The sequence below is a fragment of the Colius striatus genome, chromosome Z, assembly GCF_028858725.1.
Source record: "Colius striatus isolate bColStr4 chromosome Z, bColStr4.1.hap1, whole genome shotgun sequence".
Taxonomy (NCBI): domain Eukaryota; kingdom Metazoa; phylum Chordata; class Aves; order Coliiformes; family Coliidae; genus Colius; species Colius striatus.
This window is the reverse complement of record NC_084790.1, coordinates 88,952,114-88,977,511: the sequence shown is the minus strand read 5'-3', so window position 1 is coordinate 88,977,511 and position 25,398 is coordinate 88,952,114. Positions and strand designations below refer to the sequence as shown.

Sequence of the window (25,398 nt, the reverse complement as noted above, 5' to 3'; positions counted from 1 at the left end):
CGTTGCTGGCGGCGGCTGCGGGGTTTGTTCGAGCAGCAGCAGGCAGGGCTGGGCACATAGCAGCTTTGGAGCGCTTTTCCTTCTTTTCTCTCGGCAGTGGCTGCGGGCAGAGCCCAGGTGCAGCAGGAGCCGTGGGCAGAGACCACGGAGGACACCGCCATCACTATCAACTGCTCTCACCCCGACATCAAGTTAACCGAGTTCATCAACTGGTACCGTCAGTTCCCGGGCCGAGGTCCCGAGTGGCTCGTGAGCGGTCACAAAGGGTCCCAGGAGCTGCGGTCGCCGTTGGGGCGGCTGTCGGTGTCGGCAGACCGGCGGTCCAGCGGGCTGCGGCTCTCCCGGCCCCGGCGCGGGGACGCGGCCGTGTACTGGTGAGCCGTGGGAGACACGGGGAGAGGAGCCGGGGCTGCGGCCGCGCACGAACCGCCGCGGGCGGCACGGCGGGGCCGACAGGGGGCGCTGCCGCCCGCCGGTCCGATCCTCGGTACGCCGGAGCCGCAACGCTCTGTGGAAGGCGGGAGCTGAGCGGGCTTCTGTCTGGGTGCCCCCCGCATGGCTCCAAAGCTCTGGCTCCCGGGACACCCGTTGACCTCCGCTACCGCCTGTGAGCGCTGGCCAGGACGTACGTGGCGGGGGGCAGAGATGTGAAGCCAGCCCGTGTCGGGCTGCCTCTCCCCCTGTCTCCCTCCTCCTCTTGCCAACGATGCTGAGCTCTTGTTGTCCTTTACAAATGTCAAGTGACAGCCATAGGTCCTTCACGTTAGGATGTGGCAGAAGGATTTCGTGGTGCCATGAGCAAACATCCCAAACGATCCAGAGTGGTGCCCAGCTCAGTGGTTGTCCCTTTGCAGCAGGCTTTCAGGGGAACACGAGACAACAGCAAAGAAAAGAGAGAAAAGGGAGAGTGAAGACAGGAGATACGTTGGTGGTGTTTTCACAGAGCCAGGACGTGGAGGCCATGCCAAGACATACAGGGGCTTCTTCACCTCATCCTACCATGGCCGAAAAATAGCCACCAGCAGTTACTGCCGAGTCCCTGAGTCCAGAGGCCACCTTGGTACAGTCCCACCTTCCTTCCATCTCCAACCTTCTCTCCACTTCCCTCTACCATGATACACAGTTCCACATCTAGTGCAGAGGAGAGCTGGTGGCAGCTGAGAGGGCCACTGAAGTAAGACCTCCTTTCTGAGAAAGCAGAGAAAATTGGTCTGGAGACTCACATGACTCTTGAGGAGAAGGCGGCAAGACAAGTGGATGAGGGAGCAAGGAGATGGGTTGGCTTTTACTGTGGGCTTTCCCTGCCCCAGGCTGCCAGACGCTTCCTTTGCAGAGGTGATGTTTTTCTGGCAAGGTCATCCTAACTGCAAAGCATCCCAGGTGATGCTATGGGCTGTGTTTTGGCTTCCTGAATCGCTGCCTTGGCAATTTCTGCTTTCTGCCAGGCACATTCCCCAGTGGAGGCATCTTTTGCCTGACAGAATGAGAGATCAGATCCTTTCTGGTGCAAAACACATCACTATGGGCAGTAACTCCATTCATACGCTGGAGGAGTTCAGTAAATTATATCAGCCTGGGTCACACCTTTGGGTCTCTGTCTGTATCCCTCTTGGCAAGTGGCCTGTCTGTCCTGGGTTGGACCCAATTCCAACTTAAGAGTGCTCAGAAAAATTGTGCTGGCCTTTTTTGCCTTTTGGAGGCATTGGGGGAGAAATGGTATGGGCCCCTCTCCAGATCTCAGAAAGGCAGGCTTGACAACAAATGTGTGATAAAATGTCTGGTTTTAAGATCTGTATCATTGATAAAGATGCCAATCAGAACAGACTGCAACACTGAGCTCTGGGGAACACCACAGGTGACTGGCATCCAGCTGGACCACACTCCATTCCCCACCAGTCTCTGGGCCTGCTCATGCAAACAGTTGTCTCCATTTCTCCACTTAGCGTCTCCAAACACCACAATTTTGCCTGTTCCACCCCTTCACAGTCTCAGTCCCTTTCCCCTCTGCCATGCCAGCAGCATGTGAGGAGCCCCAAGCCCTGTCCTTATGCCTTGCACAGGTGTAGAGCTGCACTGGGGATGGGGATGCAGATCCATCCATTCCTGCTCTATCCAGCCAGCACCGAGCCAACCCATGAGAATCAAGATGCCATTCCCCTATTCTAGTATTTTATATGTTCTCACATTAAAATATCTTTCTTTCCCTTTTATCAGTTTTCTCCCCATCTCCAAGTTATTATGCATGGAGAAATATGAACAGCTGCTTCCAAAACGATGGGCTAAACTAAGAGACATCTGAAACCTACACCTGTGTTTCCCAGAGCCCTGAACATTATGAGAAGCTGTTGTGCTTTCAAAAGCCCTCCCACCAACAAAGAGCACACAAAAGCAGATACACTCTACAGTGAGGGAGAGATGTTCCCTTACAGTGAAGAGCTTACAAAGGGAGAGGAAACCCGTGAAGCAGTGCAGAATGCCATCAAGACTGTTCCTGTCTGCTGTGAAGACAAGCAAAGGCAAAGGGTGAATGGCCTTTGTTCTTGCTCTCCTCATCCCATAGGTGTGACTGACACCGGCTCTGGCACGCTGTGCTGCTGAGAGTCTTTTTCTACAGTGTGCCGTTTCCCTAAGAACAGGGATACTGGAGGCAGGAAAAATGATCTTCAATATGGCTGTGCCAGCGTGTGTCCTGCTAATCCAGTCAGGTGAGTGTACAAATATACTCGTATTTGTGCATTTCCTTTTGTCTCTCACAGTTTCTAGTAGGCTACACAGAGGCCTGTGCTGACAAGATGGAGAAGAAGCAAGGGAGAAAGGCAGAGGGATGATGGAAGTAGATACTCAAATATTCCTTTGGAAAGACAGAGAGATTTGGGACAATGTGGTGGTTTAGCCCCGTGTCCACCAAATAAAATCACTTTCCCTCCCAAACTGGACAGGAGAGACAGAAAAATATAACAAGCGGCTTGTGAGTTGACATAAGGATGGAGAGATCACTCAGCAGTTAGCATCACAGGCAAAACAGACTCAACTTAGGGAGAAAAAGGTTTGATTTATTAAAGAAACAGTAAGAGCAGGGAGATGAGAAATAAAACTGTTGTAAAAAGATCTGCCCCACTCCTCCCTCTTCACAGGACTCTCCTTCCTTCCCCCCCAGTGACACAGGGAATGGGGTTCAGGGTCAGTTTGTTACAGATGGACTTTTCCGCTGCTGCTTCTCAGAGGGAGGCCTCCTCACACTTCCCACTGTTACACTGTGGGGTCCCTCCCACGGGAGACACTCTCTCACCAACTTCTCCTACATGGCTCCTTCCCATGGGCTGCAGCTCCTGACAAACTGCTCTGGCAAGGGGTCTCCCATAAGGGCAGCTCCTCACACCCTGCCCAGCATGGGTCACCCACTGGGAGAACAGTCCAGGGACAGACTGCTCCAGCCTGAGGCCCTCAAAGGATCACAAGTCCTGACAGGACTTGTCAGGCCAGGCTGGGGCAGCTGAGGCACGGGTGCTGCCGCGGCGAGGGGCCAAGATGACAGGGCGGGCAGCAGCAGGCCCGAGCGTGGCTCTGCTCGGCTCCTGTGCGGCTCTACCGGGCCCTTGGTCTGCTGATGATGGCTGGGCTGGGGCCATGGCTGCTAGTCTTGGCCTTGGCTACGGGGCCAGCAGGTGAGAGGTGGTGGGCAGGGAGGGCAGTGAGCCCAGGGCTGGGTCCGTGGCAGCGGGAGATGGGGACAGAAGGAGGTGGAAGGCAAGAGAATGGGGAAGAAGAGGGAGAGGGACGGGTAGAGAGAGAAGGAGAAGCTGGGAGAGGGCAAAGGAAAGTGAGGAGAGAGGGAAGAGCTGTGCAAGCGAGGCTTTCGGTGCCCATCTTGCCCCAGTGTTGCAGCTGTGTCCAGGCCGCATGGGGGGCGGTGGGGCGGGGGGTGCCCATCCTCGGGCCATGGGCACACCATGCCCGGTGCCCACATTCTCTGTCCATCCGTCCATCTGCAGGTGTGGGGGCGCAGCTGAGGCTGGTGGAAGCCGGTGGAGGTCTGTGAGCGCCTGGGGACTCCGTGCTCCTCTCCTGCTGCGGACACAGCTTCGACTTCTGGAGTTACTGTGGTACTGTCAGGCACCCAGAGGCAATCTCCAGTGGCTGTCCTTCACCAGAGACTACGTGGTTTCCAGCTTCTCAGCATCAGTGATTGGTCGAGCCAGGGTGTCCTGGAACAATTCCCATTCTGAGGTAACTCTGTCTCTCAGTGCCCTGCATGTCCAGGACTCTGCCCACTACTTCTGCGCCATTTGTACAGAGAAAAAAATCCATCTGAGTTTCAACACAAACCTGCTGGGGTCCAGCAAATGGTGCAGGGGCTGCTGTGCAGGAGAGTGCTGGGGCTGGGGGCCTCACAGCTGTTCCCAGGCAGTGAGGTGCCTTCACTCTGCACAGCAGGTGTTCCTGCCCTTTCCTGCACACTTAAGAACTGTCTTTTTAGTGTCAACTAAAGTTAAGTTGTGAGAAGGAAAAAAACCCCTTCCTCTCTGCCCTCCTTCCTCCCAGGCTCAGATTTCCTCCTTCATTCAGATTCTCTCCTGTTATGGAATAACGTTGGGCTACTCTTAAGTCCTTGTGGAAATACAGTCCTACACAACTGAGTCTTTTGTCCAGTAGTCTCGTGTAGCGGTTTTGCCTGGGCCAGGTTTTTTTGGTAGCAGGGGAGGTACAGGGGTGGCTTCTTTAAACAAAGAGTTGCCAGAAGCTTCCCCTGTAGCTCACAGAGTTAGGGCCAGTCCGTTCTAAGATGGACCCTGCACCTGACCCAGGACTGGCCAATTAGTGACGGAGATGATACCTCTGTGAATAACATATTTGAGAAGGAGGAGAAGTTGCTGGGAAGTTGCAAAACTGCAGCAGCAACAGGGAGTGACAATGTCAAAACATCTTCGCAGACACCAAGGTCAGTGGAGAAGGAGGGGAGGAGGGTGCTTAGGCACTGAAAAGGCTCCCCTGTGATATGTGGTGAGGACCATGGTGAAGCAGGTTGTCCCCCTGCAGCCCATGGAGGCCATGAGGAGCAGAGACCCACTTGCAGCCTGTGGAGGAGCCCACGCTGGAGCAGGTGGATGCCTGAAGGAGGCTGTGACTGCGTGGGAAGCTCACCCTTGAGCAAGTTCCTGGCAGCACCTGGGAGTGCGTGGAGGAGGTGCCCACGCCAGAGCAGGTTTGCTGTCAGGACTTGTGATCCTGTGAGGGCCCCAGGCTGGAGCACTCTGTTCCTGAAGGACTGTTCTCCCAGTGTGGGTCACCCATGCTGGGGCAGGGTGTGAGGAGCTGCCCCTGTGGGAGGTCCCATTCCAAAGCCGTTTGTGAGGAGCTGCAGACACTCTCCAGGAGTTCCCTGTCTGTCTTGAGCTGAGGAGCCCAGAACTGGACACAGGACTCCAGGAGGAGGCCTCAAGCAGGGCAGAGCAGAGAGGGAGCAGAACCTCCTTTGACTTGCTGCCCACACTCTCCTTGACGCATCTCAGGGTGCCATTGACTTCTTGCCTACAAGAACATGTTGTTGCCTTTCCTTGCTTCCAGTATGATAGTATATTGATTTCTTTTCTTTACCATTTGTTTTCTGGTCTTTGAGTCAATTTTTTGGGGGAAACCTTTGCACTTTGCAGTTTTCCCAGTGCCCAAACCAGTGGTATTACTGCATTGGACACTGGAGTGTGTGCATCCTCTTTCTCTTTATCTTTCTGGAGTAACAAACACATCTGGGCATTTTTTGCAGGAATATGGAACTGCACCAATTTTTCAGAGAAAACTGTTATTTGTGCATAACAAACGTCACTCCATCAGAGGTAAGGGACATTGGCATATAGATAAATGAATGAGCGGTATTTCCATTTTTACACTCTATTAATAGTCTGTAAAAATTATTTCAAAGTTCTTTTCCCAGTGGCACCAATTCCATTAATTTTAATGTTATGTGAAGAACATTTACAGTCTGTAAGTACTGAATCAGTTACTTCACTGTTGAGGAAAAAAATCTGTTGTTTCATTCCCCAGCTTTGCAGGAACCAGAGGATCATCTGAGGAGACTTAAGTAAATGCCTCATGTGGCCTTCAGCATGACCCTACTCTGCCTGTTTCTAGGGGAGGTTTTCTTCCTTTCCTCATTGATTAAATAAACATGAGCGATCGTTTTTCCCAGTGCATTTCTCCTCAACAATAGGCATACTGGTTTTCTCCTAGAGCAGTGTTACAGTTGCTGTTGCTGACATCTTTACAACCTCCTTCTCTACCTCTAAATCCTTCTAATGAGCATATAATTTCGATAAAATGTTAGTTTCTGTAATTTATACAGGATCTCATATAGAATATTTTTAAAACAATACTTTCTGTAGTAAAGTAAAAACCAGAGTATTTCTTGTACTGTAATCAGTTGGAGAGCTGAGCAACAACACGCCAGTCTTGTCCATCTTCCGTAGCTCGTTTCAGACTGTCTTTCTGTTCAGCTCTTGCAATGACACGGGAACAGCATTTCAATCAAGCAGCTGAGACAGCCACTTAAGAGATACCCTGAATATGGAGCCATACATAGATAAGAAGATGCATGAGGGCTGAGACCACAGATATGAGGAGAAGGATGATGTCCCTTGACATGCTGGCAGCCCTCTGTGTAACGTAGGCCAGGATGCCACTGGCTGCCTTTGCTGTCAGGGTACATTGCTGGCTCATAGCCAGTTTGGCGTCACCACAATCCCAAGGCCTTTCTCTGCAAAGCGCTGCGGGCGAGCAGGTTGCCAGTCCGCACTCTTGCTGTGCCGCCGGCCCCGCCCCGTGTCCCGCCTCTCGCCGCCCCTTCTCCTGGGCCAAAGGGGCCGCGGCCCCGGAGGTCCGGGGCGGCTGAGCGGCCTTTGGGCAGAGGCGCGGGCTGAGGCGACGGGGTGGGCGGCAGCGGGCCCGAGCGCGGCTCCGCTCGGCTCCTGTGCGGCCCCGCCGGACCCTTGGTCCGCTGATGGCGGCCGGGCTGGGGCCGTGGCTGCTGGCCTTGGCCTTGGCCGCAGAGCCGGCAGGTGAGAGGCGGCGGTCGGGGAGGGCAGCGAACCCGGGGCTGGGGCCGCGGCAGCGGGAGATGGGGAGAGATCGGTAGAGAGAGCAGGAGAAGCCGGGAGAGGGGGGGGAAAGTGAGGAGAGAGGGAGGAGGAGGGCGAGCGAGGCTTTCGGTGCCCATCTTGTCCCAGTGTTGCAGCTGTGTCCGGGCCGTGCGGCGGGCGGGGGATGCCCGTCCTTGGGCCGTGGGCACGCCGTGCCTGGTGCCCACACTCTCCGTCCGTCCATAGGCGTGTGGGCGCAGCTGAGGCTGGTGGAGGCCGGCGGAGGGCTGCGAGCGGCCGGGAACTCTGTGCTCCTGTCCTGCCGCGGACACACCTCCAGGTTCGGGAATTATGAAGTTCTGTGGTACCGTCAGGCACCTGGAGGCAATCTCCAGTGGGTGTCCGGAGGCTACTCGGATTCGAACTTGGTGGCATCAGTGAAAGGTCGAGCCACTGTGTCTTGGGACAGTTCGCAGTCTGAGGCATCTCTGTCCCTAAGTGCCCTGCACCCACAGGACTCGGCCCGCTACTTCTGTGCAACACACACGAGGACAGGAAATCCATCTGAGTTGTAACAGAAACCTCCTGCAAGCGTCACAGCACAGGGTGCAAATGGTTTGGAGACAGGTGGTTTTGGCCTTTCTGCAAGAGCTCCTTTCCTGGCACTGCCAATTTCCAGGCAAGCACCAACCTGCCACTCATCTGATGCTGTGTACTGGGGCTGGACACTCCTGATGGAGCACTGCAGCTCATCTTGAAAGAACAGGTTCATGAGGGCAGCACAGGGGACAACCCTCACATGCCTATGAGAGGTCCTTGTCCCTGCTGTGCTCATTCAGGGACAGGAGAGGGGATTCCTCACCATCCCAGCTTGGGAAGGACAAAGGTCATTGTCCTCATACAAAACCTTCCCTCTCTGAATGGGAAAATAAGGAAAAGCTCATTTGTCTGATTGAGAAAAGGAGGGAGGGAAACATAGTGTGTCGTTCCTTGTGAGTCCAGCTCTATTTCTCAGCCCTTCTTTGTCATCTGGGCTCAAAGAGATTATTTAGTGCTGCCCCCAGTCCAGTGCCACCGCAGTGTTCCCCCGCAGTGTCACTCTGACCTTTGCTGAATGTTGCAATGACCATGGCTTGTTGCTTCTCACTGCAGCTATCACTGGCCAGATGGTCTTGAAGCAACACATGAGGAACCTGGCTGTGCAAGAGGGAGAAGCTGCCACCTTCAGTTGCAGCATGAGTGGGGACAGTAGGAGCAGCCATGTCATGTTCTGGTACTGGCAGGGGCCACATGGCACCCTGGGCTGGATTTACAGGGAGGATGGTGCCTATGGAGAAGATTTCCAGGATGGCTTTAAGGGATCAGTGGTGAGCTTTGAGAACAGATGCACCCTGCAGACCTAGGCAGCAAAGCCAGGGGATGGAGCAGTGTATTACTATGGTGCTGACCTCAACCTGGAGTAGCTCTGCAGCAGCATGGAGCAAAACCTGACTGCCAGAGAAGACAGACTGCTTAGCATTTCTTTCCAGCAGCTGCCAAGCAGAGGTTGGTGGCATATAACAGCAGGTGCAGGAAGCAGAGCCTTGGCTTTCTTGTGGTAAAAAGCGGTGAGCAGAGATGTGGGTGAAGGGCTTAGAGCATTTATGATCCAGGAGGATGTATTCTGAGAACTTCAGAGGCTCTATGGTAAAGTGCAGGTTAGAGTGCACTCTACCTTTGCCCTGACCCATAAATATTGCCCACAAAACCTGACAGTTTGTGTACATCATCTCTTGTCCTGTGTCTGAGCTCCATGTAAAAGAGCTCGGCTCTGTTTCCCTGCACCTCTCTTCATGTTTCTCTACATTGATGAGATTACCCCTGAGCCTTTTCTTCTCCATGGGAAAGAGTCCCAGCTCTTTCAGCCTTGCTTCATGTCAGAGGTGCTCCAGCCCCATTATCAGCTCTTTGGCCTTCACTGGCCTCCTTCCTGCATGCCCCAGTGTCTCCTGTCCTGGGGAGCCACAAAGTGGACCAGGGACTCCAGGATTACCTCACCAGTGCTGAGCACACACAGGATCTCTGAATCCCAGAATGGTGGAGATTGGAAGGGCCCTCTAGAACTCAGCCAATCCAAACCCCTGCTAAAGTGGGTTCCCCTTGACCAGATCACATAGAAACATGTCGAGGCAGGTTTGGTAACCTCTCGAGAAGGGACTGCACACACTCCCTGGGCAGCCTGAGGGCTCCCTCACCTCAACATCAAAGGAGTTTCTCCTCCTGTGCAAGTGCAACTTCCCATGTTCCAGCTTGCGCCCATTACCTCTCATCCTGGCACTGGCCATGACACAACAAGCACTGGCTCCATCCTCTCACCACCAGATGTTTGGGTATTTATAAGCGTTGATGAGGCTGATGGGAAGCATCACGTCCCTGAGCTATGGGCAGTGCTTTGCCTCACGCAGCCCTAGATACCATCAGCCTTCCTCGCTGCAAGGACACATTTCTGGTCCCGTTGTCCAGCAGAAGCCTCAGGTCCTTTTCTGAGAACGAGCCCTCAGCATGCCCTGTTGCACGGGTCTGTTCCTCCCCAGGTGCAGGACTTTGCTGCCGCCCTTGTTGAACTACAGCAGGGTCTGTCAGTCCGTTCCTGCAGGCGGTCCCCAACGTTCCCATGACTGGCGGCACAAGCCTCTGCGTGCCCCGGTCCCTGCGGGCAAAGGATGGGAGCGGGTCAGGGTGGGCTAGGGCTGCGGGGCACGGGGAGAGACCCGCGAAGGGCCGCTGCAGGTCGGCAGCCAGTCCCTTGCACAGGGCCATTCGGGCGAGTAGGCGGCCAGCGGGCACCGCGCCGGGAGCCGCGCTCGTGCTGTGCCGCCGGCCCGCCCCGCGTCCCGCCCCGCGCCGCCCCTTCTCCTGCGCCAAGGGGCCGCGGCGCCGGGGGGCCGGGTCGGCTGTGCGGGCTTTGGGCTGAGGCTCGGGGCCGAGGCGACGGGGCGGGCAGCTGATGGCGGCCGGGCTGGGGCCGTGGCTGCTGGCCTTGGCCTTGGCCGCGGGGCCGGCAGGTGAGAAGCGGCGGGCGGGGAGGGCAGCGAGCCCGGGGCTGGGACAGCGGCAGAGAGGTGGAGGGGGAGAGAGGGGAAGGACGGAGAAGGACGGGTAGAGAGAGAAGGAGAAACCGGGACAGGATCAGGGAAAGGAAGAAGGAGAGAGAGGGGAGAGGGAAGAGGAGAGCAAGGGAAACTTTCGGTTCCCGGCTTGCCCCAGTGTCAGAGCAGATGCGGCCCAGCCCCGACGAGCGCCGGCGGGGCATTGGCCCGGGCGTGGGGCTTTGCCGGAGAGAGGGAGATGACGGCTGTGTCCAGGCCGTGCGGGGGGCGGCGGGGAGGGGGGTGTCTAGCCTCGGGCCGTGGGCGCGTTGTGCCCGGTGCCCGCGCTCTCCGTCCGTCCGTCCGTTTGCAGGCGTGTGGGCGCCGCTGAGGCTGATGGAGGCTGGCGGAGGGCTGCGAGAGCCCGGGGACTCCGTGCTCCTCTCCTGCCGCGGACACGGGTACCGCTTTGAGCTTTTTGGAGTGCGCTGGTACCGTCATGCACCCGGCGGCAGGCTCGAGTGGGTGTCCTACATCAATTTCTCGGGTCGTGAAAACAAGTACAGGGCATCCGTGAAAGGTCGAGCCACTGTGTCCCGGGAGAATTCCCGGTCTGAGGCATCTCTGTTTCTAAGTGCCCTGCACACCCAGGACTCTGCCCGCTACTTCTGTGCAACTCACACAGGGACAGGAAATTCATCTAGAGCTTCTGCACAAACCCTCTTGTCCCAGCGCGGTGCTGAAGTGGCTCAGGGCTTTTCTGAGGGAGAGAGGAGCCATCACTGCAGATCCCAGGTAGTTGTGGCTTTTCTGCAAGATCTCCTTTCCTGGCACTGACAAGTTCCATCTCTTGACTCCCAAATGTAGTGCCAAATTCTGTGGAGGTGCTTTACTGTATTTCTGTCACCCAATCAGGCAGGCTGTCCACTACCTCTCTACCTTCCATTGACCTCCATTCTTCCCCAAGAAACCCACAATACTTGGGCTTTGGCTGCTCTGTTGTCTGGCAGCCCCATTCACTGCTCCTGTTGGCCCTTTTGTGGGCCATTTCCTTGCATCAGGGAGAGGAAAGCAGTGATGGAGCTTTTTGCTTTTGTTTCAGGTGCACTTCCAGGTGATGAGATCCAAGCGACGAGCTCTGCAGTGAGATGGCAAGCGGGGAATAGTGGGACCTTGCGCTGCACCTACAGCTCCAATGCCTCCTATGTTTATGTGGCCTGGTACCGGCAGCACCCCGGAGGCCCACTGCAGTACTTGCTCCAGAGCAAGGGCCGGGGGGGCTCCTACAGCCACACAGCCCCTTTGGCCCAGGAGAGGTTTTCCTGCCAGGCTGATGAGAGCTCTGGAACGCTGATCATCACTGGGCTGGAGCCTGGGGACAGTGCACTCTATTACTGCACCCTGCAGGGACCACGGTGAGAGACATGTGGGGCGTACCTGAGCAATATCAGCTTCCTTCCCTCCTGCACCTTCATGGGAGTCACAGCCTATGTCAGGGGAGAGACAGTATGTGGATAGTGTCTGGGGTAAAGAGAGAGGGTGGATCTCATTGTGGCTGGGTGCTGTCACTGGTCCAGACAACACAATGGAATAAGACTATTTCAGTTGGAAGGGACCTACACTGCTCATCTAGTCCCTCTACCTGACCAGTTCAGCATTCACCAAGTTAAAGCATGTTATTAAGGACATTGTCCAAATGCCTTTTAAACATTGAGGTGCATGGGTAATGGACCACATCTCTGGGAAAGACTGTTCCAATGTTTGACCACTCTTGTGGTAAAGAAATGTTTCCTAATGTGCAGTCCAAACCTCCCTTGCTGCAGCTTCCCATGTGTCCTGTCACTGGATCTCAGGAACCAGAGGAGCCCAGCACTTCCCTGACCACTTCCCCTCCTCGGAAAGCTGTAGGGAGGGATGGGATTGCCCCTCAGTCTTCTTTTCTCCAAGGAAGACAAACCCAAGGTCCTCAGCTGCTCCCCATATGCAGCCTTATGCATATGTGTAATGTGATGTGTTAAAGCTGAGCTGAGCAGATGTGTGGGCAGAGAGAAGCTGGGGAGAGGTGACCAGGAGCTGCTCTGCCCATGCGTAACCCCCTGTACGTCGTTTTGTTGCCTGTCCTTGTAACTGGACAGAGCCAGAGGAGCAGTGGGAGGTTCCACAAGAGAGCTTAGCACTGCTTTTCCTGCCTTGCCTAACCTGAGCTGATGGCTAAGGTTGGAAAGCAGTTGTGGAGGTGGGACGAGCGCAGAGGGCGGTGACCGAGCACCTGCTGGAGCACGGGAGGACTAGCGAGGCTCACTTCTCCGGAGTGAGGGAAGCGGCAAGAAACATCAAAAAAGGACTGACTGCACCCCCTGTTCCCTTCCCCCCGTATCACTTATAGGGGGAAAGAGGTTATGACACCTCGCGCGGGGCCGTTCGGGGCGAGCAGGCGGCCAGCGGGCACCGCGCCGGGAGCCGCGCTCGTCCTGCCCCGCGTCCTGCCCCGCGCCGCCCCTTCTCCTGTGCCAAAGGGGCCGCGGCCCCGGGGGCCGGGTCGGGCCGGGGTGGCTGTGAGGGCTTTGGGCTGAGGGCGCTGCCGCGGCGAGGGGTCGAGGCGACGGGGTGGGCAGCAGGGCCCCGCCGGACCCTTGGTCCGCTGATGGCGGCTGGGCTGGGGCCGTGGCTGCTGGCCTTGGCCTTGGCCGTGGGGCCAGCAGGTGAGAGGAGGCAGGCGGGAAGGGCAGCGAGCCCGGGGCTGCGGCCGCGGCAGCGGTAAAAGGGGAGAGAGGGAGGTGGAGGGCGAGAGAGTGGGGGAGAAGAGGGAGAGGGACGGGTAGAGAGATAAGGAGAAGCCAGGAGAGGAGAGGAGAGGAGAGGAGAGGAGAGGAGAGGAGAGGAGAGGAGAGGAGATGGGCGAGCGAGGCTTTCGGTGCCCGTCTTGCCCCAGTGTTGCAGCTGTGTCTGGGCCGTGCGGGTGGCGGCGGGGCGGGGGATGCCCGTCCTCGGGCCGTGGGCATGCCGTGCCCAGTGCCCGCACTCTCCGTCAGTCCGTCCGCAGGCGTGAGAGTGCAGCTGAGGCTGGTGGAGGCCGGCGGAGGGCTGCGAGCACATGGGGACTCCGTGCTCCTCTCCAGCCACGGACACAGCTTCGACTTCCGGAGTTACCTAATAAGGTGGTACCGTCAGGCACCGGAGACACACTCCAGTGGGTGTCCCTTATCAACTTGATTCACCAGTGATTCATTTCAGACCAGCAGTGGATGGTCGAGTCACTGTGTCCTGGGACAATTCCTGATCAAAGTCTTCTCTGTGTCTGTGGCCTGAGCTCACAGGACTCTGCCCACTACTTCTGTGCTGTTCAAATGCACAGAGGGAGGAAATGTAGACAAGTTTTATCAGCAGCCTCCTAGCAGAGTGTAGTGGTTTTGCCTGGGCCAGGTTTTTCGGCAGCAGTGGGGGCTACACTAGTGGCTTCTTTAAACAACAAGAGTTGCCAGAAGCTTCCCCTGTAGCTCACAGAGTTAGGGCCAGTCAATTCTAAGATGGACCATGCACCTGACCCAGGACTGGCCAATTAGTGATGGAGGTAATGCCTCTGTGAATAACATATTTGAGAAGGAGGAGAAGTTGCTGGGAAGTTGCAAAACTGCAGCAGCAACAAGGGAGTGACAATGTCAAAACATCTTCGCAGACACCAAGGTCAGTGGAGAAGGAGGGGAGGAGGGTGCTTAGGCACTGAAAAGGCTCCCCTGTGATATGTGGTGAGGACCATGGTGAAGCAGGTTGTCCCCCTGCAGCCCATGGAGGCCATGAGGAGCAGAGACCCACTTGCAGCCTGTGGAGAAGCCCACGCTGGAGCAGGTGGATGCCCGAAGGAGGCTGTGACTCTGTGGGAAGCTCATCCTTGAGCAAGCTCCTGGCAGCACCTGGGAGTTTGGGGTGGGAGTGCCCACGCCAGAGCAGGTTTGCTGTCAGGACTTGTGATCCTGTGAGGGCCCCAGGCTGGAGCACTCTGTTCCTGAAGGACTGTTCTCCCAGTGTGGGTCACCCACTGGGGCAGGGTGTGAGGAGCTGCCCCGTGGCAGGCCCCATGCCAGAGCAGTTCGTGTGGAGCTGCAGCCCATGGGAAGAACCCACTTTGGAGAAGTTTGTGAGGGAGTGTCTCCCATGGGAGGGACACCACAGTGTAGCAGTGGGAAGTATGAGGAGGCCTCACCCTGAGAATCAGCAGCGGCAAAGTCCATCTGACCTGACCCCAACCCTCATCCCTCATCCCCTGCACCGCTGGGAGGAAGGAAAGGGAATCACAGGAAGAGGAGGGGAAGGGAGAGGTGTTTTTAAGACAGTTTTGTTTCTCATCTCCCTGCTCTTATTGTTTCTTTAAATCAAACTTTTTTCTCCTTGAGTCTGTTTTGCCTGTGACGCTAATTGGTGAGTGATCTCTCTATCCTTATCTCAACTCACAAGCCATTTGTTATATTTCTCTCTCTCTCCTGTCTAGTTTAGAAAGGGGAGTGATTTTATGACTAGGTGGACATCAGGCTAAACCACCACACAGAGCCCAAACTCTGGGCCTCGAAACTGGGGACTATTCCCACATTTTTCAGTGCTGCTCCCAGAGAGTTGTGTAGTTACAGCATTCAATTTTCCAATGTTTGATTCTGAGAGACGTTTTAATTGGTTTTATCCTCTTCTGCCCTGCCCCTTTTGATTGCCATCTCCCCATATCTCATGCTAATCCTTACCCGAATCACACTCCAAACCTTTTCACCTTTGTACACAGTTTTTGCTATTTGCTTTGGTTCCCACCAGGACAGGTACCTAGCCATGGCCCAGTTGGTGGGGTCTGTGAATAGCCCTGCTCTGGTTTTGGGCATAGCTCAGGTCCACTCAGTCCACCTCACAGCTTAACTGCCTGAGGACTGTACAGAGGAAATTAAGTAAGGAAACTGTCATTTGGGAGCTTCTCAGCAGAATGGGGAATTCTGTGCTTTTTTTCCCAGATCTGAGACTCAGAGCAAGAGACAATCTGATAGCCCTGGGGCCATCTCCAAAGTCCCAGCAGAAGCAGCCTGCAGTGCTGCTCCAGAGGAAGGTCGGTGTGGCCCTACGGCACATCTCCCTTTGCCCAGCAGAGGTTTCGCTGCCAAGTGAGAACTCTGTCACTGCTGCTTCCCACAGGGTGAGAGCCGCACTGTGTCAACAACATCGGCACCTTCTGCCCCTCCAGCTCCACTTGATGCCCACACTGTCGTGCCATGGTTTAGTCCCAGCTGGCAACAAAGCATCATGCAGGTGCTTGCTCACTGCTCCTGCGCCAGTGGGATGAAGAGGTGAATCATAAGAAAATGATGAAAACTCATGAGTGAAAAACTGTTTAATAGAACAGTACAAGGAGAGAAGAAATAATAATAGCAGTAAAAATAATAAAAGGATATCTGGAGTGATGCACAATGCAATTTCTCACCACACCAGTCTGAACCTAAGACATAGAATCATAGAATCATAGAATGGTGGGGTTGGAAGTGACCTTTAGAGATCATCCAGTCCAACCCCCCCTGCAGAAGCAAGTCTGACCTAGGTCAGGTCACTTAGGAACATGACCAGGTGGGTCTAGAAGACCTTCAAGGAAGGAGACTCCACAACCCCTCTGGGCAGCCTGTGCCACTGCTCTCTCGCCTTCACAGTGAAGTAGTTTTTTCTTATATTTAAATGGAACTTCTTGTGTTCCAGCTTCATCCCATTACCCCTTGTCCTGTTGCTAGATACAATTGAAAAAAGGGATGCCCAAACCTCCTGACACCCACCCTTTAGATATTTATAAATGTTAATAAGGTCTCCTCTCAGTCTCCTCTTCTCCAGACTAAACAGCCCCAGTTCCCACAGCCTTTCCTTGTATGAAAGACGTTCCATTCCACTGATCATCTTGGTGGCCCTGCACTGGCCTCTCTCCAGAAGTTTCCTGTCCCTCTTGAGGAACCCAGAATTGGACACAGGAGTCCAGATGAGGACTCACCAGGGCAGAGGAGAGGGGGAGAAGAACCTCCTTCAACCTGCTGCCCATACTTTCTGATGCATCCCAGGATGCCATTGTCCTTCTTGGCCATGAGGGCACATTGCTGGCTCATGGTCAGTTTATTATCAATCAGCACTCCTAGATCTCTCTCTGCAGAGCTGCTTCCCAGCAGGTTGACCTCCAGCCTGTCCTGGTGCATGGGGTTGTTCCTTGACAGCTGCAGGAATCTGCCCGTGTCCTTGTTGAACCTCGTGAGGTTCCTCTGTGCCCAACTCTCAAGCCGGTTTAGATCCCATTGAATGGCAGCACAGCCTCTGGTGAATCAGACAGTCCTCCCAGTTTGGTGTCATCAGCAGACTTGCTGAGGGTCCCTCTATCCCCTTATCCAGGTGCTTGATGAGGATGTTGAGCAATACTGGCCCCAGAACCAATTGCTGTGGAACTCCACTGGCCACAGGCCTCCAACTTGACTCCATGCCATTGATCAGCACCCTCTGGGCTCTGTCATTCAGCCAGCTCTCCATCCACCTCACTGTCCACTCATCCAAGCCACACTGCCTGAGCTTTCTGATGAGGATGTTATGGGAGACAGTGTCAAAAGCCGTGCTGAAGTCAAGGTAGATGACATCCGCTGCTCTCCCCTGGTCTAGCTAGCCAGTTATGCACTCATAGAAGGATATCAGGTTGGTCAAGCAGGATTTCCCCTTGGTGAATCCATGTTGACTCCCCCAGATTACCATCTTTTCCTTCATGTGTTTACTTGCTGCCCTTTTTGAGGAGTGACACACACACACACACACACACACACACACACACACACACACACACAGATGGGTTTGCCTTTGCCAGAGGCAAGCTGACCCAGACTGTCTTCCTTAACATATTCTTCATATGCCCTACAGGGACTTTATCCCAGTGTTTGAAGATCCCACCTCACATTGCTCTCATTGTGGTCTGTAACAGTATTGTTTGACTTTCCTGGATGCTGGTGCATGACAGGGGATGTGACGGACTCAACACTGTGCTCTTTGGTCCAGGTACCCATGAGGTTGTTCCAGAAATTAGCCCCATTGTTTAACTCAGTCTTTCCTGGGTGCCATGTCTGTATAAGGCTTGTTTTTCAAGGCCCAGGATAGTGTTCTGGCCAGTGGATACGACATGGGATATCTTTCAAGCCATTAGGGTGTTACCTCAACTATTGTATGCACATAAAATCATTTTAGTTTGAAAAGACCTTTAAGATCTAACCCAACCACTAACCTGACAGTTAGAAGTTTAGGACCACTAAATCATGTCCCTATGCACCTCATTTACACATCTTTTAGATACCTCCAAGGACGGTGATTCTACCACATCCTTGGGCAGCCTGTTCAAAAGTTTAACTGTCCTTTCAATGAATAAATTTGTCCCAGTGTTTAATCTATACCTCCATTGGTGCAACCTGAGGCCATTTCCTCTTGTTCTGTCACTCAGGAGAAGAGACCATCTCCCACGGGCTACAACTTCCTGTCAAGTAATTGCAGAGAATGAGAAGGTTCTTTCTCAGCCTTCTTCATGCTAAACAACCCCAGTTGCTTCAGCTGCTCCCCATCAGATTTGTGCTTCAGCCCCTTCTCCAGCTCTGCTGCCCAGCTCTGGCCACACTCCAGCCCCTCAGTGTCTTTCTGGCAGTGAGAGGCCCAACACTAAACATAGCCCTTGAGCTGCAGCCTCCCCAGGGCCCAGCACAGGGGGACAAAATAGCCACACTATTTCTGATAGAACCCTGGATGCTATTGGTGTTTTTGGCCACCTGGGCACACTTCTGGCTCATGTTCAGCTGCTGTCAATTAACACTTGTATGTCTTTTCCCTCTAAGCAGCTTTACAGCCTCTCTGTCCTAATCTGTAGCACTGCCTGGTGTGAGTGTTGTGACTAGGCTCAGGGAGGGAAGATGTGGGCATAGCTGGTCTGGAGACAGAGGGAAGCTGCAGAGAGATAAGAACAAGTGGCTCTGACCATGTATGCTGCTGTATGTGTGGTGGTGTTCCCCATCACAGGTAAGTGAAAGGAAGGGGTGATGCCTCCTGGGAACTGAGCTTGCCCCTGTACTCTGCAGGGCTGTATGGAGCTATGCTGGCTGCTGCAGCCTGACCTACCCCCGGCTCCCCTCCTGCCATCCCTTGCAGGGCTCAGTGGCTTTGGACATCCAACCAGTCTCCTCTGCAGAGATAGGATGCATTGACCTGCTGCTCACTCATCTTGTGGGCTGGTGCTGCGCAGTAGGGCTGGACGCTGTTCATGGGGCACTGCAGCCCATCTTGAAAGAACAGGTTTTATGAGGGCAGCATAGGAGACAAGCCTCATGTGCTTGTGAGCAGTCCTTGTCCCTGCTGTGTTCATTCAGAGCCATTTGAGGGACAGGAGAGTGGATTCCTCACCATCTTAGCTTGGGAAAGACAAATGGCTTTGTCCTTCAGGTTCACCTACTCTTTTGAATGGATAAATCAAAAAAGGCTCCTTGTCTGACACAGAAAAGGAGAGAGGGGAAGGTGTTGCCTCCTTCCTCGTGAGGCCTAATTCCTGATGCCAGCTCTATCTCTCTGCCAAACTTTTCACCTGAGTTCAAAGACAACTAGTTAGTTGTCCTACTAGTCCAGTGTCAAATGCTACACCAGCATCACTCTAATCTTTGCTCCTTAGAGTGATTATGGTTTGTTACTCCTCACTGAAGCAGACAGACACTTGCCAGGTGGCCTTTGAGCAACAAATCAAGGAGGCTGATGGAGTCATCAGCAAACAGCACCTTGGAGAAAGAGACACCATGGTTTCTGGTGGCCCATGGAAACAGGGTATCACTTCACTCCCCTATTTCTGCAGCACCAGAGGGCTGGAAAAGGGCACAGGACTTGAAACACAGGCAGGGCCAGGGCAGACCTGGAAAGAGGGGGTTTAAATCTTTCCCAGTCAGTGGTGTTGTCTGCAAGGCAAGGCACTTGCTACACCTCTCTGAGCTGACTTTCCTGGCACGGGGTATAGAGGTATTGTAACAGCGTGTGGCTTGTGGGAGGCTGTGAGGACAGGTGTGTTTCTGCGGCCACCCAAAGGGAAAAGGCTGTTCAACTGCATTTGAGATCCCAATGACAAGCAGGGCATGTTCTCACTGCTCTGAGATGGTTTGGCAGCAGACAAAGGGTATGAGAGAGGCACCTGTATGTACCCAGGTCTGTCACAGGAGGCATTTAGAGCTTGTTCTCTTTCTCCTGCCAAAATTTCAAGAGACTGAAATTATCACATCAGATAACTCAATATCTTTCTGGGAGGAATGAGGGAATAAGGAGAATAACACTTTGACACAATAAAGGGAACAGCAAATGAACATGTCGATGTTAACAATGGAAAATATATCAGCACTGGTACTAAAAAAAATGATTAAAAAAGAGAAATACACCTTTGTACTTGGTAACAACAGCAATGCAAATAAACACGTGGAGTAATACAGCATGGAACCACACGGATTTGTGAATAGGATGAAATAATGCTGTTTCCTTTTGTGTTTTAGAACTGGATTTGAGGATTAACAAACTACATCAAATTAAAAAGCCAGCTTTAGTCAGTCATAAATAGATATTCCCCACCTTCAAACTCAGCCAAAGGCTTATATAAATAAATCAGAAGCCCAAATGTAGCCAACACTGTGGTTAAGAGCAAAGAAGCTGAGAAAAAAATAAAGGTGCATATAATCAGGAAAAGTCTTCCAAGACCCTTATAAAAATAACTCAAACGGGAATTATTAAAAATCAAATACCTGAGCACATAAGCAACTTTAGCACATCAAGGCAGAGTTCATTAAATCTCCATCAGCTAGTCCAAAACAACTTTAACAATTAATAAACATGTTGGTTTTTTTTTTTTTTTATTTAACAGGAAAACAAGTTTTGAGAACATAAATACTTGAAGGCCAGAAAGAGTTAGGAAATTCAGAATTAAACTAAATAGAAAATTTATAACATTGGAGCAGCTGGTCCACAGATATTCTTCAAAACATTTTACTCTCTCTGGAAGTTTGTTATGTCTCTACAGCTCTAACCACTCAAAATGAACACTATCCTTTTTTTTTTATAAATGTGGGCAATATTTCAGTGAGAGTTTGATAATTCCATATTTGCCAAAAAAAGCAATGCTGATAATGTTATTTTAGTGTATAGCAACCTCCCTGGAACAGAATTAGAGTAGTGGAAGTAGAATAAATGTAGAGGAAGATGAAAACAACACCCAGCTCTTCAAAGGACATGAAAGAGGAGACATCACCTGACACTGATAAAAGTGTTTTTGTAGAACTGCCTCCCACCGTGTATACTACGAACCACAGTGACTGAGAAGGGTTGAAGCTCTGCACACAAATTGTCTCACTCACTGACGTCTCTTCAAGGCAAGAAGCATGGTGCCCTGTATAGTCTCTTCTTCCCCAGACAACTGTGTGCATACCCAAATTTTATTCCCAGAATGACCCAAACAGCAGGAAGACCTTTCTATGCCAGAGCAATTTCCTCATTCCTCATTATATCTTGGATCTCACAAGCACATAATTTTAGATACCTGTTTGGCAGCTAAGTTGAGCAAGGGGGATTACTCTACTCTAAATGTTTCCATTTCATCTTAGAACTATGTTCTTCTCTGTCTTAAAGGGCAAAGGATGTAAGATACATTCACTCTTTTATTTTTGAGAAGAATAAAGATCCTTTTAACTTTGTATCCAATAGTGGCTAAGAGCAGATATATGAAGAATAAGATCAGGGGACAGGAAAGGACACTCCATCAGTGATCTCTCAGCTACTACGTACGAGAAAGAGGATTTTGAGTCACATATGGTTCCCTTTGTATTTCCCATTTATGAGTTTTTTTTGGAGGATCTTGTGCATCATTTTTGCTTTCTGCCACCTTTTCTTCATTTTCAAGATGAAACATCCTTGAGCTTGGAGGAGTTAATCTCTGATAATCAAGCAGCTCTAGAGCCCTCTTCCTTCCAAGGCCATAACTCATGGGATTCTTCCAAACAGGAGAGCCCAAATTCTGCTCTCCTGAAGTCCAGGGCTCCGGTCCTGCTTTTTGCATTGTTGTCTCCTCTCTGGATCCTGACCTCAAACACTGCACTATCAATCTGTCTGTATGAACAATCACTTTGCCTACTTAGAAACAGCATAAAGACTTTCTAAGGCACTGAATGACCCTCAGACACCAACTTTTAGAACCTAGATAAGGCACATTCCTCACGCTCCTCAGAACCAAAACTAGATTCAAAGTGAAGTAGGCTGTCATAAATGCTTTGAGATAGCACTGAAAGTACTGATTTTTCCTGTTTCTTCACTATTTACTGATATCATGTTTCTTTGTGTATTGTGTTGAGATAGAAACCACTCAAGAAGTCATATGACTGTATAATCCAAATTCTGCGTAGTAAAGAAGCAGGAAGAGGCAGTTTTTGCACTGAAATATATCACTGTGCTAGGGCTGGGGTAACACAGTGATATAAACAACATAGGGTCCTGTACAAAAAGCTAGAGGAGGAAAATAGGCAACATATTTTGGGGAAAAAAGGAAATGGGTGACTGAAATGATTAAGGAGACAAATGCAACATTCTTTTCATATTTCTATTTATCCGGGGGATACAGAGCTCAAAGGGTTTCTAAAAGACGGAAGAAAGGGAGAACTTAGAAATTCTGTCCTCACTTTGAAATCATTGAACTAGTTAATTATTGTTTTTCCCTTTCTAGTTTTGGCAGAAAATGTGTCTTTGCAAAACTTTATGGGGTTGCACACACAGATGATTAGGACAAATACCAGGCTTTTCAGCTCCTCTTCTTTCAACATTTTTGAATACCACAAGGAAAGAATGATTTATTGCAAAAAGTATTAGCAGCATGAGGACAGATAAGCTTATGTTTGGAAGCGGGACGACTCTCACAGTTGAACCAAGTAAGTATCATTATGTTATTTGTAAAAAATGTTAATGTGGAGGAGGATGAGGGAATCTAATGGTCCGGGCTCATTTGTAAGAACTTTCTGTTGCAATAGTCTTTCTGTCTGGAGTTTCCAGCTGAATCCTCAGCTTGAATCTGCTGAAGAATGCTGCCTCTATATATTGCTATTGCTCCATCATCCCCAAGCACCAGTTGTGCAATACTTAACATGTTGTATCTTATTCCAAGTCTGGATAGCACTCTGGCCAAATTTACTGTGAAGTGTCTTATCCTCTAGTGGATTTTCACTGCCTTATTTTGAGCAGGAATGCACAGCTTAGTGATGAGCTGACAGTGGAGAGATGTTTTGAGATGATTCTTTAGACATGAACACCACATTCATAGTGTCATCAGGTAAATAATTCCACTAGCATGGAAACAGAGGAGAAAGAAGGTTAGATATCCTTGGGCTTAAATTTTCACAGCTGCCTCATATCCAAAACTGCTTAGAATGAAAGAAAATTGTCTATAAAGTTGCCTAAGCTTTGAAAATGCAGATGTGGTAAGTAGGGGTTACAACAAGCCTTAGTTCTTCCCAGCTTTATTTGGAATGTTATGATGCAAAGACTAGGTGGATGTCACCCCAACAGTTTCTGTGGGAGTGTGAATAATGGGACAGGAGGTGAATTTGTTAGGTAGTTCTTTGTTATCCTAAACATCCAGGTGCATACCTTAAGGCTTGCAATGATGCTTCTAGAGGTCTGCATGTCCTTAAAGTACTCAAAAAAATGTCCCATGTAATTTTACATATCTCAGACATCCTGCTTTGCTTCCAGAAAGGCATGGGACTCCTTTAGGTGCTGCCTAATATCAGTCCACGTCTTTTGGGTGTCTTTCATAGGAATAAATGTGTAGTTTGGAACAATTTAAGTCCATTTCCAATTCCAAAGGGCTAAAGGACTAAAAAGTTATCAGTCTGGAGAAAGACCTGTTGTTTCCAACCAGCAAATCCTCAGTTGCGATTGTAGGACCAGAAGAAACTCCCAGGTTCCATTTTTTTAACATCAGTCTACTTTGACTGGAAAGTGGTATTTGCTTGTTTTTTTGTTTGTTAAAAGAAGTAAAATATGCCATAGAGAATTGTTATAGTGGTGCAAGCTATATTCATTCAAAGATATATAGAAGCTAGGTAATGCATGTGCAGAGACGTACATGGCAATGTAGTACAACCAATAGAGTTGACTCAAAGCCATTCTTCCTTTGCTAGCTACTTCCTTATATGCTGCATCTGCCCATGTGATCACCCAGGGCCCAGTTGATTAACACGTAGCATCTGTTCTTGGTAATTGGCAGTAGCTTGCCAGCTGCATTAACTTGTCCTTACCATGTTTATTCAAGCTGTCTGTTCCAAGTCATATTTGTGCCTACAGAGAACAGTAGAACATGGCAAGAAGAAACACTCAATGAAAGACAGGGAGGGGGAAGTTTGAGCAGTGGTATTGCCATTTCAGACATTCACAGAAATGCTGTATGATGCTCTTCTTTCTCACGTAAAGAGTCCTGTATGTACATAAATCCCTCCCAAAAGCAAGCAGTCGTAGGAATTCGTGTGTGCATTTTCAGATAATGCAAAATAGGGGAGCTCAGTTGAGGCTTCTGGGGCCTGATAAAGAAGTAATTCTCTTTATCAACCACAATTGGACTGTGTATATTTTTTCCCTGCTGAAGATCTTACCCAGTGCATTATGCCAGAGAAGCAGCTTGTTAGTATATTGACTGTTTTAAAATGCTGGCGATCAGAAAACATGAAAGCCTTCTCAGACAACAAAGAAGCCACAGGACTAGCAGACTCTGACAGAACCATGTTACAGCACCTGGAAAGGAAATGTATGTGGGATGAATAGCAAAATGAGCCTTTTTTGATTTACATGTTTAAACCGTGTGCAACGGCTGCACTTGTTTTTGGGAACGGGACTCAAGTGACTGTGGAGCCAAGTAGGTATCCTTTATGTATTAACCTTGTCTGAGTTATTCTTGTTTGGATTTTTACTTTTATTCCTTTTCTTCCTCCTTAAATTCAGCCAGTGACTCCCTAATGCTTTAAAGTAGCTACTTAGATGATAGGTTTTCTATGTATTATATTTTCATATGCAGTTAGATGATTTAAGTATTAAAGTCATACTTTGACAGTCTAAAGGGAAATAAAGTTTCTGTGCAGGCTGACATTTAAGCTCTTAAGAATTTCTGTTACGTCAGAATGAGAAAAAGATAGCACTGAGGTAAGGATGATGTACAAAAGCATTGAATGACATCTTATGGACATTTCTATACCACTTTAAACGTACTAAATAATTCAGAGTTGGGGTTAAACTGAATAGATTAAATTAATTCAATGAATATTTGATTCCTGTTTGGTATCTGTTTGCTGTAGCTGAAGCTATGTCAGAGTACTACTTGTCTTTCACCTCAGTTCCTCAGTATTGGGGTATGGGTGGCATAGAGAGTAAAATCAGAGCCTCTTGATCAAACCTCGAAAAAGCACCCTGTGTTGAGAAAAATGTCAGACCTGAAGGATCTCTTCACTACACTGCAAGGCAGATGCCTTGCAAAATTCAAAGTCTGGTGCACCTCTTTTTAGCAAAGAGATGCATCAGCATACTCCTGACTAACTGGACATGTCTTTTCCTGCGTGTCTCACAAGTCTTCATAAGCTGAGGTCTTTCTGGCAAGGAAGCATGCTGGATAATTCCCTTCGGTTCTTGGTTTTATTAAAATTCATGTTGCTAATCTTGTCCTGATATTTGTATGTGAACCACCCTGCTTTCTCCATCTATGATCTGAGGGCAAAGATATTTTATTTTTCAATAAATCATAATGATTTGTTGGCTACTAAATTATTTTAAGATCGGTTGTTTTCTGAAAAGACATCCCCTTCAGGTTTAAGCAATCATGTTTCATTACTCCTATGTCATACGAAATTCCCAGAGAAGGCTGCTGCTGTGTGGTTTAAATTAAGGCTTCTGCAGTTGTGAAACCTTTATCATTCGTGTATGTTGCTTGGAATTTGGAACTGAACTCTAAAATCATTTTGAAATTTAAAAAAATATGTATATGAAAGTTTCAGAGTAACTCTTTGGAAAGGTGCATGAGAGCAAGAATTTCAAATCCTCTGAAAGCTTGTCAGCATCTTTTAGATTCTTTCAAAACTCCAATCCTAGGGCATGTTTGTCACCCCTTGGAGTTTGTTGGTATCTTAACACTGAAGGACTGCCTCTGAAGGTTATTACACTAATCTAAGGAAGCTTGTAAGAAGATTTGT

General features: G+C 50.6%; 2 protein-coding genes, 1 long non-coding RNA gene and 1 gene segment (V, D, J or C); all 4 read left to right on the top strand.

The window, feature by feature from the left end:
• Nucleotides 1-25,398, top strand: part of LOC133628764 (T cell receptor alpha chain MC.7.G5-like) — a 58,871-nt gene that overhangs the window by 3,810 nt on the left and 29,663 nt on the right. The gene's annotated exons all lie outside the window — the stretch shown is intronic.
• The window catches only part of LOC133628765 (T cell receptor alpha chain MC.7.G5-like), a 29,439-nt gene that overhangs the window by 456 nt on the left and 3,585 nt on the right, over nucleotides 1-25,398 (top strand). The window contains exons 2-5 of the mRNA XM_062017751.1: nucleotides 98-374; nucleotides 9,864-9,877; nucleotides 18,064-18,087; nucleotides 22,051-22,095. Coding sequence (XP_061873735.1) covers nucleotides 98-374; nucleotides 9,864-9,877; nucleotides 18,064-18,087; nucleotides 22,051-22,095 — 360 coding nt within the window. The remainder of the gene's footprint in view (nucleotides 1-97; nucleotides 375-9,863; nucleotides 9,878-18,063; nucleotides 18,088-22,050; nucleotides 22,096-25,398) is intronic.
• Nucleotides 5,138-6,175, top strand: LOC133628766 (uncharacterized). The gene is made up of 3 exons (XR_009820824.1): nucleotides 5,138-5,203; nucleotides 5,762-5,831; nucleotides 6,040-6,175. It is a non-coding gene; the product is annotated as an uncharacterized LOC133628766 (long non-coding RNA).
• On the top strand, nucleotides 10,031-11,820 carry LOC104556251 (immunoglobulin kappa variable 3-20-like). The segment is given in 2 exon segments: nucleotides 10,031-10,114; nucleotides 11,241-11,820. Coding segments are annotated over 2 exon segments (375 nt in total).